We start from the raw sequence: 18,006 nt of genomic DNA on the forward strand, positions 1-18,006 counted from the left end.
CCTCACGTTGTTCCAAACCTATATTATTGACTTTCATCTCGTTTCGTGTTCAACAGAACAAATATATACAACATTTTCCCAAAGGCATGTGACATTATGTGTGAACTGTCCCTTTAAAAACACATCAGCCCACTTTTATGCTATTTTCATAATGTTGGTTTCGCCACAAGACGGCAGCATTGAGCTCTTTACGTTTATGGTTCCTCATTACATCAAACTTATTCGGATATAAAGATACAACAAAACTTCACCTTGTGAAAATAAAGCTTCTCGGAAAAGTTGTGATAATGCAGATGAGTTTGACTCTGTTTCCTCACTGATAAACGAGATGTGTTGCAAAAACACGTGTGTGTGTGGGTGTGTGTGTGTGTGTGTGTGCGTGCGTGTGTGTGTGTGTGTGTGTGTGTGTGTGTGTGTGTGTGTGTGTGTGTGTGTGTGTGTGTGTGCGTGCGTAAGCCCCTCCCTCAAGCTAAAGAAATAACCGAGAGAAGGAAACAGACACAGCAGCAGCAGATACACTGTAACTGTCACACTGACTGCGAGTCTCTGGAGGATTGAAGACTGTAAACATGCATCTGTTCGTATGGATCAGTGAATTATAGGAGCATCTGTTTCTCATCTGCGCGGTCGTGTTCATAGATTGAAGCAGCTTGACTAACAGGAAGAGTTTTGCAGGTAAATCCACTGAAATACTGAAGTCCTGCCGTTTAAAAAAACCCAACGTTGCAAATGTGGGCGAACTCTTTGTGGTGCTAATGTGTCGAACACTTCTGTGTTTTTTCACTTTTCTGAGAAACATTGTTTTTGTGATATTGTGACGTGTGTGTGCGTGCATCATCAAACATGTTTGTTTGGCGGGGTTATAAAGGGAGGAGTAACATTTTAACTGGAAAACTATCAAGATTCAAACTTCGATTTTTAGGGTTTCACTTTTAAAGGGGAATTGAAAATAATGCCACACTTTAAAAACTCCTCAGAAGTACTATAAATATTGATAGGGGATATATATATATATATATATATATATATATACGTGAGGGAACCGTTGATACATTGTAACATTGTGTTGTTTATCCTGCACAGAACAAACCGTTTCATTCCAAACATACTGACTTACATTTTAAACTCTTCATAATTTTGACAAAAAATATTTTTTTATCTGTACGTTAGGAAAATAACCTGTTCTGTCTTTTTAGAGAGAGATATTTTGGAATAATGTGAGAAACCAAGAATTTGACTCAGTCAATTGTAGGATAAATGGAAGAGTAGCTTTTGTTGAAACTAGTAATTTTGTATTAGCACCTAATGTATTATTGCTCTTTTATGACATATCGCTTCTTTCTCCCCGAACTCTTTGTAAGTCGCAAAGCGTCTGCTAAATGACTAAATGTAAATGAAAAATTTAAATGGCAGTCAATGGTGCTTCAGAACTGTTTGTTTTCTTACATTCCTCAAAGTATCTTTGTGTTCAACCGAACAAAGACATTTATACACATGATCTAAAAATGTCTCGACGCCCTTGCATTACACATTGCGACACGATGTCTTTTAATGGCAGCACAGGAGAAATGTTGTAATTCTGCAGGACACATATGTGAACGTGAACTGACGTCATGCATTCACTTTCCACGAGTCAAATGAATTTGAAACATGAATTGGATTAAGAGAGAAGCTGTAGTTTAATATTTAGAAATTGAATGCAATGACATTGGGACATTATTAGTGTGCAAATACTTCTTGTGGACATGCCTGCTGTAGACACGCCCTGTTTAAAACACAATGCCATCACTGACTCATTCCCTTCTTAACCTGTAATGGAGATTCATGTATTGTGAAATGTGTTTGTCTCTAAACCCGTGGTTCTCTTGTGGTTTTGTGTTCAAAGTGAAAGTGTGGGTCAGGGATACAGGCCTGGGAGGGTATATGGCCTCTAAGTACATTACTCTGAGCACTATATAGATTTTCTTCTGTATAACAGACTCCTAACAGTGTGTGTGATGCTGTAATTGCTGTGTGGTAATGTGAGTTGAGTGAGAATCTGACCTCTGGAGCTTCTGCGATGACCAGCATCAGGGCAAAAAGCAGAGCATATTACAGAAAAGATCTATTGGCTCTTCTGTACTTAAAACCAGTTTCTGTTTCCTGTGTTTTACAGTTTCTGCATGCTCGTGCAGTGTAACATTTAAAGAAGTTATTGTTAAAAAAAAGCATGTTCTCACAGACATACACGGTGCATTGAATAACCCACAGAACGCTCCTTTCAGACGCAGTATGTTCTCTTCCGTGAAGTCGTATGAAGGGCAGCAGTTTGCATCCCTCAGGAAACAGTGCCAGCAGAACAAAAGTCTGTTTGAAGACCCTCTCTTCCCCATCGTGGACCAGTCCCTCTTCTACGCTGCAAACCGCATCGGAAAAATCACTTGGAAGAGACCAAAGGTGAACAACTCAAACTTATCTGTGTTGAAAATAATGTGAGTCAGTTGTTGTCTGGTCCTTGATTCCAATTGGCTGAGCCGACTTCTTAGCTGTTATAAATTACCCCAGTAATCCACTGCTTGTTGCGGCTTATTTCTTTAACATACTTTAGACATTAGACTTTATAGCGATGTTAGTATTTTTGCATCCGAGTCGTGTTTATCGGATGTGACTGAACGTTTACCGTATATGAAGATCTTGTGTAACTGGCAAACTGATGTCAGATCAATGTGTTTATATGTCAAACAATAATGTCACATACAGTGCTGTATGTTTTCTGTTTGCTAGGATTATTTTTACCATGACATTGTAACCGTTATTAAGAAACGAGGTTTGTTTAGACATTATTTCCTCTAGCTGTCATAACTGGAGACTTTGATTCATGAATCGGGTTTCCTTGGCTTTAAACAAACCATGACTTACATAGATCCGCATAGATAGGATAGCTTGTACTGTTAAATGTAAAAGTGCTTCACGATGCCGTAGAAGAAACCATTTTTGTCTAAATGGTTCCATAAAGAAACGTTTCACGAAAGATTGTTTGTGGTGAAGAAAGGTTCTTCAGATTAAAATAACATTTCTTTGACGTGGATGTTAAGATCCTTTAAAGCGACTTAAGAGTGAACGTATCTATAATGTTTCAAACTCTATTTTTGCTTATACAAAGTGCTTTGTGAAGCAATGAGTAAACTTAAGAGAAAACTGTTTAATACATTACATCGTTATTATGTTATTTAAATGATTCACTGATGGAAATGATGTGTAAAGATCTAGGGATTGTTGTATAAAACCGTCCATCCAGTTTGCACAAAGTTAGTATTTTAAAAGTCTTGATATGTGCGAAATCTTTATAATATTTTTTTGAAAAAAAAGTTTGCCCGACTCTCTACTTGCTTATATCTTCTTAATGTTATTATGTTACCTTTCTTGTATTTCTGGCACTTGCCTTACGTAGACGTATCGCCTGTTGTTTTCGTCTGCCAAATGATTCATTGTAAATGCAACAATACTTAACTTGATGCATCTGCTTCTGTGTGTTTCTTATCGCGCTCGTTCAAAGATTGAGTTTAGCCTAATGACAGATATATTTCTGGCATGAAACTCTAGGTGGCGCAGTCCTAAATCTTAACTAATCTGACATAATAACTTTACTACACGGCGCAGCTGTGGGATCTTTTCAGTCTTTACGCGTTTAATACTTAGGGTTTGTTTAGACTCCCAACCCCGAAGAAAGCCTTAACAAACAGCACTGAAATGTCACACAGATCAGTGTGTTTACACTAGGGAGCATTGCTACAGCCTGTATATTCATGACACACCCTCAATGTCCCTCGAAAGCCATCAGGAACGTGAGTTCAGCTCTGTTCAGGCATGTGAGCGTAATGTCGTTGAACAAGTGCAATTTTACAGCCTGTTCGAACAACGTCTTTGTCATGAACTTTACGTCTTGAAGCAGAAGTGTGTTTTGAGAGTTGAGCAAGTGTTGTGAACCATCTACCAGAAGCACATTTTTTTAGTCTATTGCTACAGGATTGTAAAGAAAACACATTTGTTTTTGAAAAATGAAACTCTCCGTGTAATGTATTAACTTGCTCCACCACATGACATCACCCGGCCAGTACAGGCTACCGGTTAATGTTAGAGAAAAAGCTTTGTAGATATTGTTTTACTACGGTTGTAAATATTAATAGTGCACCATCTGTGATTCTTGGCAGCAGTTACTGCGTTGGCCTCATATGCAGTTATCAATGCTCATCGAAAGAGTCATATGGCTTTATAACACACATTAAAACAATTAAACGTGGCATCATTATTAGGGCTAGGCCTAACATTTTAAATGTCTTTCCAAAATTGATGATAATCCACGCCAAAAAAATGAGAAGCTATTTCATTATGCATTTACTCTTTATAGGTCATGTAAAATGATCACTTTTGTTTTATTCTGTGAACTACAAACAATATTTCTCCCAAATCTCAAATAAAAATCTAGTTTCAATTTGCATTTATTTGCAGAAAATGAAATCTGGAGAAACTGGTGAAACAGAAAAGATGCTCTGTATTTTTTCAGACCTCAAATACTGCAAATAAAGCAAGTTCAGATTGACTTCTCAGTAACACAACAGTCATATTTCTACATGTAATTAGGAAAAGTTCAAGAATATTTCTTTATGCGATAACCTTGATTTTTATTAAAAGATTTGTCCCAAGTCTCAGTTTTCATCCTAGTATTACAAAACTCTTTTTGTGGGTTAATCCATCATCCGCTCTCGTGTATCTTTTTTTACACCTGTGTCACTTGCTGTCGTTATGAAATTGCCTGCTGGTACCATCTTTGGCACATTTTTATATCATATCTAATATGTCATTACTAAAAGATATGTTGACATATCAAATATGCCAACGGCCATGAATGTGTTGGTTTGATCGTGATGGACCGAATCATGTGAATGGCTTTGTCTTCAAACAGGAGCTCTGTGATGATCCGCACTTGTTTGTGAATGGGATTAGCGCTCATGACCTGCACCAGGGGCAGCTGGGTAACTGCTGGTTTGTTGCAGCGTGTTCCAGTCTGGCCTCCAGAGAAGCTCTATGGCAAAAAGTAAGTTGACGTTCGTGTAAACTTCATTTATTTTCAGCTTTTTTGGACCATATCTCTTCTCTGTTTTCTCTCTCCCGCTTCTAGCTTGTCCCATCGTGACATCTATAAAAATAATCTGCGTTTAAGTTTAGTTATCAGCAGCCTCCCTCCTTATCTATTGTTTGGTTAATGAATAAGTTAAATGACCATGAAAGTAAATCTTTCCTCCAGTGAGACTCAACACACCAGGAGTTACCAGGATACATTAGTCAGAAGGTCCGGCAGGAGACGACATAATGTACAATGAATCTCTAAAAACAAGAATCTCATTTTCATAGTTTCTTTTCCTCTTGTGTCATTTCGCGCTGAACGATAGCTGAACTCATTAAGTGTTGTTTGCTAATCCTTACATGTGAGCCGTGGGAGCGTGTGCTTAACAAATGAAGGTCATTAGGATGTGTTGTTGTACTCACAGAGAACAAGACGGGTCTAATTGGAGGCTTGGGGTTTCATTCGTGGACACACGTCGGTCCTATGAAACTGGTATTTTTTGTATATTTTGATAAACATGCAAATGGTTTTTTTCTGTCTTTTTCCTTCACTCGGGACCAGTCGTACGTCATTTGTTTCTGTATTAAAGCCTCATGAGATAATGCGTCTGTCGCAGTAGATCTGCACCGCGTTTTGTTGGAGTACGTGGCACATGCGGCGCTGCTCTCCTGTGTATGTACCTTGTCTCTCTCTACTAGACATGTTGTTTCCTCTTGAGGACTAATTAGTGTCCTTTCTTCCTACCATCCCTCCAAAGACCCCCAGCACACACACACACACACGCTCCGTTCCAAAACCTGCTGAGGTGCCATACGTAGCATTTGAAGGTATCGTGGGGTTCTTCAGATTGTTTGGTGCCTCATATCAAACCTCAAACCCAAATTCGAAGTGCAATCCCAGAATGCGTTGCAACAAGTTCTGCTTTAAAGTTTTTCGTGAAAAACTGTTTGCCGGAAGGCTGGGAGTTATTGATCCAGTCATGTTGTATAAAGGTTGGATTTGTCTCTGTTGACCTTCTAGTCAGATGCATTCATCGCGTCCACTCAATACAAAACACAATGACATGAATGGAACCATCGACAACGTTTTTATTTGACTGTAAGTGTATTTGTAGATTTGCTTGAATAACATTCCATCTTATAGTATCATAATGACATAGTGGAAAAAGTTTGAATCATTGTAGACTAATCACATTTTCATGTAAACACAAACACACACAATAGTGAATAGAAGGAAGATCTTAAAAGGAAGATTGTGACTGACCATTACAGGGAGAATCTAAGATGTTTTTTAGGATACAGTTTTAGGACCGCGGTGGTGCCATTTGATCCGACCGTCACTCGCTTTTGTTGAAGATCAAAGAGCAGGTGATCTTGTCTTTCTCAGCTCCCTCCTTGTAAGCGAACAGGAAGTACATCACCTTCCGCACTTTGGCCAGCTCCGCTATCCTCTCTCCGAACTCTTGGATGTCCGCCTCCAAACATTTGATTGGCGAATCCTCCGGGTCTCCGGCGTTCCTCCAGAACTGGCCGATGGGCTCCATCAGCTGTCTGGTCATCAGGTTGGTGAGGTCGGGCGTCCAAAGCTGAGAGATGCCCGTGACCGTAAACCGTCCGGTTCCTTGCAGGGTCACGTTCCAGCTGGAGAAGGTCAACTCTTGCTCGGTGAAATCCAGACGGTAGACGGCCTCGTGCGGCAGGAGCAACCTCTCGCCGTCCTGCCTCTTCTGAGCCTTCTGCTGGAGCGACTGAAATCGCAGACGCATCACCTCCGTCAGCTGTAGGTCCTCGGTGAAGCTCAGCTCTATTTCTGATGCCATGACTGGACTTCTCTCGCTGGGGAACGGAGCGACTCGTCTGGTTGCGGATTGCCGGCAACTGAATGAACTCTTCTCTCAACCTTCTCTATCTGTGTCTCTTCACAGCTCATTGCCGACACCACCCACCTCCCCGGCCCCACGGGGCAAAAAGCCTCATTTAGTTGGGACTTTATTGATTCTGCCACACATGTTTTGAATCACTGGATGTGTTTTGAGAGAAGAGGGAGGAGGAAACCTTTGGGAGATTTGTTTGCACGTTGCAGCACTAGGCAACAGATGCGTTCTGATGTTAAATGTGGCAACTTTAGGATTTCCCTGTAGGTTTGTTTCGTTTGGAAGTGCATTTTATATTTGCGTTAAGTCTTTCTTTTGAGCAAAAGTTTATGTTTAATATGTTTCTGATATGATTGGAGGGTCAGGAACTTCCAGAAAGCATTGCATTTCTGTCATTATGGATTCAACGTCATGTCATGTCAAACCTGGACAACTTTCTTCTGCAGAACACAAAAGAAGATATTTAGTTTGAAGAACGTTGGTAGTCAAACAACATTGAATGACTTCCACCATATGAACACAAAACCTTCTCAAAATATCTTCTTTTCTGTTCCACTGAAGAAAGACTTGCAAGAAGGGAATCAATAATTTTTAAGGGAGGTTTAAACGTTAAAAAATCTTAAAGAAATATATTTTAAAGAAAGTTTTTAAGCTTATTTAAAGCTAAACCAAATGTCATATTTTCTTGATTTCTTTGAAGCACAAGTTGTACTGACGTTGAAGTCATCTGTTATAGGTATCGTAAATAAATATATATATTTAAGTAAATAATGCAAAATGAAAGTTTTTGCTAGCGGACTCTTTTATTAGACATTCTATGCTGATGTCAGTTTTGGTTTTGGTTTGATTTTTGTCTTCTGTGTGTTTATAGGTCATCCCGGATTGGAAAGACCAGGAATGGGACAATAAGAAACCGGAGGACTATGTTGGAATCTTTCACTTCCGTTTCTGGCGGTTTGGAGAATGGGTTGATGTTGTTATCGATGACCGGTTACCGACCGCAAACGGTCAGCTCATCTACTGTCACTCCAATGATAGTAATGAGTTCTGGAGTGCTCTGGTGGAGAAAGCCTATGCCAAGCAAGTATCACAACCAAACCAGACAGAAAGATTGTTTCTTAAAGAAACATTCCTGTCATCGTTTATCAAACCCATACAACTATTTGTCTTCCATGAAACACATAGAAAACATGTTTTGCTTTTAAAAATAAGTAATTTTATTTGAACAAATCTATTGTGACTCGAAAAGTTGCAGACAATTCAAATGAACTACACTGTTTTTTTAAGCCGGACTGTTCTTTAAGATTGTCGCCTCTGATTAAGTGAGCTCGAAAGCTTTCTTTTCGCAATTTTTGGGTGAACTGTCCCATTTAATTTAAGCTCTTCTTCCGAGTTCCATACGCTGTCATTGACGTGAACCCTCATCTCTCAGGTTATGTGGCTGCTATGAAGCTTTGGATGGTGGCAACACGGCCGATGCTCTCGTGGATTTCACTGGAGGTGTGTCAGAACCCATGGATCTGCTGGAAGGCAAGAACACTGAGGAGGAGGAGGCCCGAAATGAGCTGTTTGAGAGAGTACTGAAGGTGCACAACAGAGGCGGTCTCATCAGCTGCTCCATCAGAGTGAGTCTGATGTTCACATACACATGAACCTGAGGATTAAATCATCAAAACATGGGTTAAAAAAACTCATACTTTGCTTAAAGAAAATGAAGCCTGTCCTGCATGAAAAAATACTATGCTACTATAGTAAACTGTAGTGAATTTAGATTTAGATTTATTCATTTGGCAGACACTTTTATCCAAAGTGACTTACATTGCATTATACTATACGTTTGTTTGTAATTATGTAGTATAGTTACTTCGTAAATACTATAAGCATACTTGAATGTTTACTATACTAAACTGATAAGCTGTAGTATAGTATGCTTTAATGTTTAATAAAGTAAACCGATGAGCTGTAGTAAATACTGCTATCTACTTTTATATTTACTATAGTTATCTGTTGTCAATTGTAGAATTATGTAGTATTAACTATTGAATAGATAAGTTGTTGTAAATACTTTACTGTGGTATTCAATATAGTTATCTGTTTTAAATACTGCTGTCTACTGTAATATTTACTATAGCAAACTGTCAAGTTGTTGTAAATACTAAAAACTTCTATATGATCTATAATAAAATGATGAGCTGTTGTAAATACTGCTGTCTAGTAATCTGTAATCTGTTGTCAAGTGTAGAATTCTGTAGTATAAACTATTGAATAGATAAGCCGACCACAGTATTTTGATGTGGGCTGCCATGATCAAGAGGTTTTGTCTTATATTGCTTTGATGTCATTTAAGCAGCCGGTAAGTAGATTTGTGTGGTAATTTGTGTTATTTTGAAAACACGAGTGGATCAGTAATGCTCATTTCTGCTTTTCTTTAGGCGACCAGTCAGGTAGAAATGGAAGCCCGTTTAGACTGCGGTCTGGTCAAAGGTCACGCATACGCTGTAACAGATGTGAGGAAGGTCCGTCTGGGCTCCGGTCTGCTGGCGTTCTTCAAGTCAGAGAAGCTTTCCATGATCCGCATGAGGAACCCATGGGGTCAGAAAGAGTGGAACGGAGCTTGGAGCGACAGGTTTACATTTACATTTACATGTAGTCATTTAGCCGACGCTTTTATCCAAAGCGACTTACAGATGAGGAAACATTGGAAGCAATTATAACAACATAGGCAACAAAATGCATAAGTGCATCAAAACTAGTCCATTAAAGCCTAGCACAGTAAACAAAGCTAAGAATAGTGAGGTTAGTGAGTTTTTTTTAAGAAGACAGAAAAGAATTAGAGGTTAAAATCAATCAGCTACATGTTTATGGAAGAGATGCGGTTTAAGCCGTTTTTTAAAGATGGCAACGGAGTCTGCTGATCTTGTAGCAGGTAGATCATTCCACCAATGTGGAACAGATCCAGAGAAGGTACGGGAGAGTGACTTTTTTCCTTTTTGGGATGGTACCACTAATCGTTGTTCATTTGCAGACCGCAGGGATCTGGCAGGAACATAGGTCTGCATTAGCGAGTGAAGATATGATGGTGCAGTCCCGGTGGTGATCTTGTAGGTCAGGAGCATAGCTTTGAACTTTATGCGGATTCTGGATCATCTGGAGAGGTTTGATTGTGGAAGCAGGAGGTCCAGCCAGAAGCGCATTGCAATAATCCAGTTTGGACAAGACAAGAGCCTGGACAAGGACTTGCATAGAGTGCTCTGATAGGAAAGGTCTAATTTTCCTAATGTTGTAGAGGATGAATCTACAGGACCGGGTGGTGCTGGCAACATGACTTGAGAGGTTTAGCTGATCATCAATTACCTTCCCCAGGTTTCTGGCTGTGCTGGAAAGTGTAATAGCTGATGAGCCTAGTTGAATGGCAAGGTTGTGGTGAATCTTTGGGTTGGCTGGGATCACAAGCAGTTCCATTTTTGCAAGGTTTAGCTGCAGGTGATGATCCTTCATCCAAAGTGAGATGTCAGTCAGGCATGCCGTGATGCGAGCAGAGACCGCTGGATCGTCCGGTTGAAATCACAGGTAGAGTTGTGTGTCATCCGCATAGCAGTGATAGGAGAATGATGAGAGATGCTTTTGAATGACCGAGCCGAGGGATGTCATGTAAATGGAGAAGAGTAGCGGTCCAAGCACTGAGCCCTGTGGAACCCCCGTATTGAGCTGTTGGGACGCGGAGACCTCATCTCTCCAGGATACACTGAATGACCTACCCGAGAGGTAAGACTTGAACCATTGCAACGCCATTCCAGAGACACCCATAGCACTGAGAGACGACAGGAGGATGTGATGATTGACAGTGTCAAAAGCAGCAGACAGATTCAGTAGGATGAGTACGGATGACTTGGATGATGCTTTTGCCAGTCTCAGGGCTTCGATGACTGAGAGCAGTGCAGTCTCGGTGGAATGACCGCTCTTGAACCCAGACTGATTGCTGTCCAGGAGGTTGTTCCGCATGAAAAAGGAGAGCTGGTTGAACACAACTCGCTCCAGAGCTTTGGCAATGAAGGGAAGAAGGGAAACCGGCCTGTAGTGTTCTAGTAGTGTAGGGTTGAGGGTGCGTTTCTTCAGTAGCGGTGTAATGCGGGCCTCTTTGAACGCTGTGGGAAATGTCCCAGTGGTGAGCGAAGAGTTGATGATGTGGGTCAGAACAGGCACAACTGCTGGAGAGATGGCCTGGAGGAGATGGGTGGGGATGGGATCCAGTAGGCAGGTGGTAGGGTGGTTGGAACCAATGACCTTGGAAACATCAATTTCTGACAGAGGAGAAAAGGCGGGGAGCACACACGTGTCAGGGATGTGGGCGGGTTCAACTGGTTGTGGGTGGTGTAGAAAACTGGCTGTTGTTGGCGGTAGTTTTCTTTACGAAGAACGACGCAAAATCATCACCCGTTAACTCCGATGAAGGTATGGGAGCAGGCGGACAGAGGAGAGCAGAGAAGGTTTTGAAGAGCGTGCAAGAGTCAGGAGAGTTGCTGATCTTCGAGTGGTAATAACCAGTTTTTGTAGAGGTGACATCAACGGAGAAAGTAGAGAGGAGAGACTTGTAGAGAGAGAGGTCACTATGGTCTTTTGACTTGTGCCATTTTCTCTAAGCTGACCGGTTGGCCTGCATTTGCATGCATTATCAGCACAAAAGACGTGATAAAGATGAATAGAACCTCAAGAGATTGAGTTTTTCATTGCGTTGTTTGTGTAACTGGTTGGTAATTTGTGCCCCAAATCTCCTACGTTGTGTATATAGTTTGTGAACGCCTGAAACGCTCCAGTTTATCATGTAAACACTTCACAATTTGTACACAACACCTGCACACTGTTAACAATTTTGTACCCTTTAAAAAGTCTTCACCACACAACACCCGCCACGCCAGCCAAAAACACAAAAGGGAAAAGAGACGCCAGGGAAGAAAACAGGAAATGTTAAGTGCGTTCTGATTGGACAATGGACACAAAGGCTCTTTGTTTCTAACCAAATATGCTGCTGGTGTTTTCAATTCGTTGTATATTTCTGTGCTTCTACTGCCCCCATCAGGATGAACTGTGATAAGAGCAACATCAGGCATTGGGTCATTTTATAGGAAAGTTTAGAGGTGGATGAGAGTAATTCTGTTAAAGGGACAGTTCACCCAAAAATGAAATTTCTGTCATCATTTACTCACTCTCTTTCCATTTGAAACCTGTATGACTTTACAGAAGATATTTTGGACCTTATTCACTTCTGTTGTTTGGACACAAAACAAATGCAAGTTATCAACATTCTTCAAAATATCTTCTTTTGTGTTCTGCGGAAGAAAGAAACTCAAGACAGGTCTGGAATGACATGAGATTGAGTAAATGATGACAGAATTTTATTTTTGGGTGAATGCATACCTTATCAATTAAACTAATATACAAAGTATATATATATATATATATATATATATATAAGACCTCACATTATGTCTAAACATGAATCTTGTTTGAGTAAAAATATTCCCAAATTACGACCAGTTACATTTAAACTCCTGTCATGATCGTGTAAATCTTGTAATCATTGTCATTTTCAAACGGAAACCAGAACACACCTATACAACCAGCCATGATACAGACCCTAGTCTACACATTTATATAAAAGAGTTAAAGCTAAAATACAAGCTTCATATTTCTGCTTTATAAGTGAAAAGGACACAATCTTCTCTTTAAGTGCATTACTGTAATGTGTAAACTTAGCGTAAGATGATGTTGAACACATTAAAATATGGAAAACAGATGAATGTACTGTAATGTCTTTCTTAGTCCATTTCTTTCTACATTTCTCCAGCTCTGAGGAATGGAAGCGAGTGAGTAAGAGCGAGAGAGAGAAGCTGGGTGTGACCGTGGAAGATGATGGGGAGTTTTGGTGAGTTTGTATTATCTACATTAGTTTTGCTCTTTATGACAAGACTTTTTGTGCATTAGATGGAAAAAACAGCATAGATAGTTTTATTAAAGCTTCAATTACAGTGACCCCAAACTGTTTCTGGACACTTCTGTAAAAAATATCAAAGAAATCAAAACAAGTGGCTTCTTTAATTTTCCCACGATGCATTTGTTTTGAGCAGTGCGTCAAACTGCTGTCTGTGAAACATTTGCATGAAATTGGTGTTTGTGCTTTATTTTTTAAAACGTGCAATTTGCTTTAATATTTTGCTTTTAATCGTGTGTCTAAAAGCTTTTGGGGGTCATCGTAACATTCAATCTTTTATAGACCACTTCGGAAGACGTAAACATTGCTGGTCCCGAATAACTTCCAGTTTCAGTTCTTTAACCCTGCACCGCGTTTGAACAAGATGTAATGAACCGAATCTAAATATCAAACGATTGATTTTCTTATGTAAGATTTCAAAAACAATCATATTAAATACAAAAACATTGAAACGGGAATTGCTTCTGAACCAGTGTTAAAATGGTCTATAAAAACAAATCAAGCAAATGCAAACCTGTAAAACTTGTATTTCCATTATAATCGTCACTCGTTTCTATGGTACAGGATGAATTTTGAGGATTTCTGTAAGTACTTCACAGACCTGATTCTGTGTCGCCTGATTAATACGTCGTACCTGAGCATCCACAAGACCTGGGAGGAGGACGTGATGCATGGCTCCTGGTCTCGTCATGACGACCCTTTAATAAACCGATCCGGAGGCTGCATCAATCACAAAGCCACCTTCCTCCAGAACCCACAGGTGTGTCAGGCGCTCCGAATCGTTTGTGTGAATCTGGGTGTATTTGTGTGCTTAAAGGTGTGTTACTCTGTTTCTGTAGTATGTGTTTGATGTGACAAAAGCGGAGGACGAGGTTTTGATCTGCCTACAGCAGGAGGACAAGAGAGCTCAATCCAAAGACGGAAAAGGAGAGAATCTGGCCATCGGCTTTGATATCCAAAGTGTATGTACTGACCTATGTCAAAAATCATCTACTGAATAAAAACAATACGTTTTCTTCTTGCACGGATGTAAAGTACTCCATGTCGTCTCTGATAGGTCGAGCTCAACAGGAAGTACCGCATGCACACGGTCCAGAAGACGGTCGGCAGCTCCATCTACATTAACTCTCGCAGCGTGTTTCTGCGCAAGGAACTGAAGGAAGGCCGTTATGTCATCGTTCCCTCGACCTTTAACCCCGGCCTGCAGGGAGACTTCCTGTTACGTATATTCACAGACGTTCCCGCAGCCTCCAAGTAATACACCAGATACTAGACATTTAAAATATCGTGTTTATTTTGTCATTTCAAACCTTTTATTTGGTTTATTTTTGTGTGTGTCATTCTCAGAGAGCTCACAATTGATGAACCACCGCACACGTGCTGGACGGGGTGTTGTGGATACCCAAAGCTGGTCACGCAGGTGCACGTGCACAGGGCTGATGGACTCAAGGCCCAGGATTCAGATGGATGTATGCTGTCGTCTTTTCTGTATAGAAAATACGCTTAATAGGAGAATCTGCTCAATTCTTTATTTAGGGGTTTTGACAGACATAAAGAGGATTGATAAGAAGGACACGTTTTCTCAAAATCAGTCAGGCATCCTCTTTGGGATCTCATTTTCTGGTGTACGATTTTCACGTCACGTGACAAAAAAGTGGAGGAATAATTTTTTAACTACGTACATTTGTTTTTTTAAACAAAAATACTTTTTTACAACAAAAAAGATTTTGAAACGGGAAACATGAACTGGATAATAGTTTAAAAAACAGCCAATAAGAGCTCGAAATAGATGTAAACTACTTCAGTACAGTTTGTTTAAAATTCTTTACAACATAATTCCCCAAATGCATTTGTGTTTTTTCTAAAATGTGTAAAAAGTAATGTAGCATATATTTAATCATTCTCTATATGATTAGCATTTTGCATCATTTTTTTAAGATCCATCTTTATCACACGAGTGAATGTTGTTGTTTCAGCGAGTGACCCGTACGTCATCATCATGTGTGAAGGAGAGAAGATTTGTTCTCCGGTGCACAAAAACACTCAGACTCCAGACTTTGACGTGAAGGCTGTTTTCTACAGGAAGAAACCCAGAGAGCCGATCCTCATTCGGGTGACTGTTTTTTCAAAATCATAATGAAGCGACACTGCCGTGTTTTCTGTTTTGATGACTGACGCTCCTTTTTCTCCGTCGATCAGATATACAACCATAACATCCTGAAGGACTCATTCATGGGTCAGGTGGCCTTAACCGGTGATCTGTCTGACCTGCAGCCGCTTCACACGGTTCACCTGCGGGACAAAGGCAATCGTCAGAATAATGATCTGGCCGGTCTGCTGTCCGTAAGCCTCAAAACCAGTGATGTGCTGACAAACATCTGAGCCTCACGTTTCTGCATCTGTGGTAAATCATAAAGTACTCTATGCACTTGATGTGCTGTCTGTCTCATCTAAAGGATGTGTTTTGAAAATGCCAATGACATTTCGGAATGTTTCTGTCTGCCAAATAATGACGCAAAATGTACTTGTTTACAACATCTTTTCAGCGTAATGTCGTAGTATTCTTCAATGAATTCCTTACTGTCGTATATGTCTTGGAAATTTTGTGTTTATCAATATATCAGTGTATGCGTATATATTAGTATATTATCTACACAGATGAAATGCTAAAATCAATATTATCTATTTTAAATGATATTTATGCCATCATGATATCTACCACTTTTAAAGGCAAAGCTTTTTGTTTTTAATCTGTTTACGCGTTTGTATATTGTTTTCAAATATTTTGTCATACTCTTGTCACTTTTTTTACCTACCTTGGCTGAGCATGTCAATGTTCAATTGCCAAATAACCAAAACATTCACAGTTTAAACATCTGTTGCATGTTGTCAGTAGACATGCAGTGTTTTATTCAGGGTTTATATCTGTGTACAGTGTGCTAGAAACCAGTACAATCTACTTGAAATGCATTGACACATTATTAATATAGTGTAATATTCATGGTGGCCACTAGGTGTCAGTATGGTGAAAGAGTGTAAAGTCACACCGGAGTTTACAAGTATTTGGCCATTATACTGAATTGTCACACGCTAGCTCAAAACTAATACTTGTTAAATGAATCTCATATTCAGGTTTTAGTATTTTCCTAAATATAACTAAAATATTATTTGTGACCATGTTGTCTTATTAGGCTAATAGATTTTTGTGATATTTCATTATGTTTGTGTCATTTTACAAACACAATATATAACTTTCCCTAACTAAGTTAAGTTTACACACAGGGCTGTCACGATTATGGCGTTTGCCTTATGATTAATTGATCAATAATTGTGATTATGTCAATTATTAGGGCTGTTACATTTATTACAACTAATTGTCATATCTACTTTTAATTTGCTTCATTCAAAATGTTTGATTATTTAATGTTGTCTTTTTAAATGGTCTCCACACTTAAACATAATGAATGATGTCGTACTGTCTTTTGATGCAGTGAAGGTTGATATTACTTTGATCAACACAATGGCTGATACGACTCAAATGATGGAGAAATGTGCAGATGGATGTAGAGGTCAAATAGCCACGATCAGACTGAATGAATAATTCAGACAGCCCTATTTACAGTTCCTTTAGATGTTAAGGCTGTTGTTTACCGTTATTCCAGAAAGTGCCTTCATCAGAACGGGTGAATTGGCCTAAGAAATCATCTTTCTGCGCTTTGAGCATTCACACTTGTGCAGCACGATTGATTTTCTCAGGTAATGCAACGATGACGTGTGATGTCATGTCATTATAATTCATCTGTGTATCTCCGACTGTTTCTGTACCTCTGCACACATTAAAATACTTTGCAACTATTTTTAGTATTTTGCTTTTCTTTTTGTTTAAAGTGGTGATATCTATGGAAACATGTCGAATTTAAGTAACAAAATCTTGAAGAACAGTTAAGTGTAACTATGTTTAGTGATGTTTCATAATTTGATGAAGATCGGTGTAAGGTTGTGTTATAACACACAGTCGTTCATGAGACATGAATCTGTCGGGTCCAGGTGTCAGAGCTGTAAAATAAACTCTTGAAATCAAATGTCATGAAGCTGTGACCTTTTCATCAGACAGTCTTGTGACTAATTTGCATTGCGTGTGTGTGTGTGTTACACAATTATATTTTTATTGTGTGTGTGTTAAACACCATTTATTTCTGTATTGTGTGTGTGTGTATACGTGTGTTAAACACCATTTATTTCTGTATTGTGTGTGTGTGTGTGTGTGTGTGTGTGTGTGTGTGTGTTAGACACATTTATTTTTAGTATTGTGTGTGTGTGTGTGTGTTAAACACATTTATTTCTGTATTGTGTGTGTGTGTGTGTTAAACACCATTTATTTCTGTATTGTGTGTGTGTGTGTTAGACACATTTATTTTAGTATTGTGTGTGTGTGTGTGTGTGTGTGTTAAACACATTTATTTCTGTATTGTGTGTGTGTGTGTGTGTTAAACACCATTTATTTCTGTATTGTGTGTGTGTGTGTTAGACACATTTATTTTAGTATTGTGTGTGTGTGTGTTAAACACATTTATTTCTGTATTGTGTGTGTGTGTGTGTGTTAAACACCATTTATTTCTGTATTGTGTGTGTGTGTGTGTGTGTGTGTGTATGTGTATATATGTGTTAAACACCATTTATTTCTGTATTGTGTGTGTGTGTGTTAGACACATTTATTTTAGTATTGTGTGTGTGTGTGTGTGTGTGTGTGTGTGTGTTAGACACATTTATTTTAGTATTGTGTGTGTGTGTGTGTGTGTTAAACACATTTATTTCTGTATTGTGTGTGTGTGTGTGTGTGTGTGTGTGTGTGTGTTAAACACCATTTATTTCTGTATTGTGTGTGTGTGTGTTAGACACATTTATTTTAGTATTGTGTGTGTTAAACACATTTATTTCTGTATTGTGTGTGTGTGTGTGTGTGTTAAAACACCATTTATTTCTGTATTGTGTGTGTGTGTGTGTGTGTGTATGTGTATATATGTGTTAAACACCATTTAT

At 39.2% G+C, this 18,006-nt stretch overlaps 2 protein-coding genes across 2 annotated transcripts; one reads left to right on the forward strand and one right to left on the reverse strand.

The window, feature by feature from the left end:
• The first annotated feature begins 483 nt into the window (after positions 1-483).
• On the forward strand, positions 484-17,052 carry capn5a (calpain 5a). The gene is made up of 13 exons (XM_079465264.1): positions 484-675; positions 2,265-2,436; positions 4,943-5,074; positions 7,849-8,057; positions 8,410-8,602; positions 9,410-9,603; positions 12,823-12,900; positions 13,531-13,726; positions 13,806-13,928; positions 14,024-14,220; positions 14,314-14,435; positions 14,943-15,079; positions 15,166-17,052. Exons 2-13 carry the CDS (start codon positions 2,272-2,274, stop codon positions 15,346-15,348), a joined length of 1,929 nt encoding a protein of 642 aa, XP_079321390.1. The 5' UTR covers positions 484-675; positions 2,265-2,271; the 3' UTR covers positions 15,349-17,052.
• ompa (olfactory marker protein a) lies at positions 6,441-6,923 on the reverse strand (the record flags this gene model as incomplete). The annotated part of the gene is made up of 1 exon (XM_079465265.1): positions 6,441-6,923. The coding sequence occupies one exon, from the start codon at positions 6,921-6,923 to the stop codon at positions 6,441-6,443; it is 483 nt and encodes a 160-aa protein (XP_079321391.1).
• Positions 17,053-18,006: the final 954 nt, after the last annotated feature.

This window comes from Barbatula barbatula (genome assembly GCF_947034865.1).
Source record: "Barbatula barbatula genome assembly, chromosome: 10".
Taxonomy (NCBI): domain Eukaryota; kingdom Metazoa; phylum Chordata; class Actinopteri; order Cypriniformes; family Nemacheilidae; genus Barbatula; species Barbatula barbatula.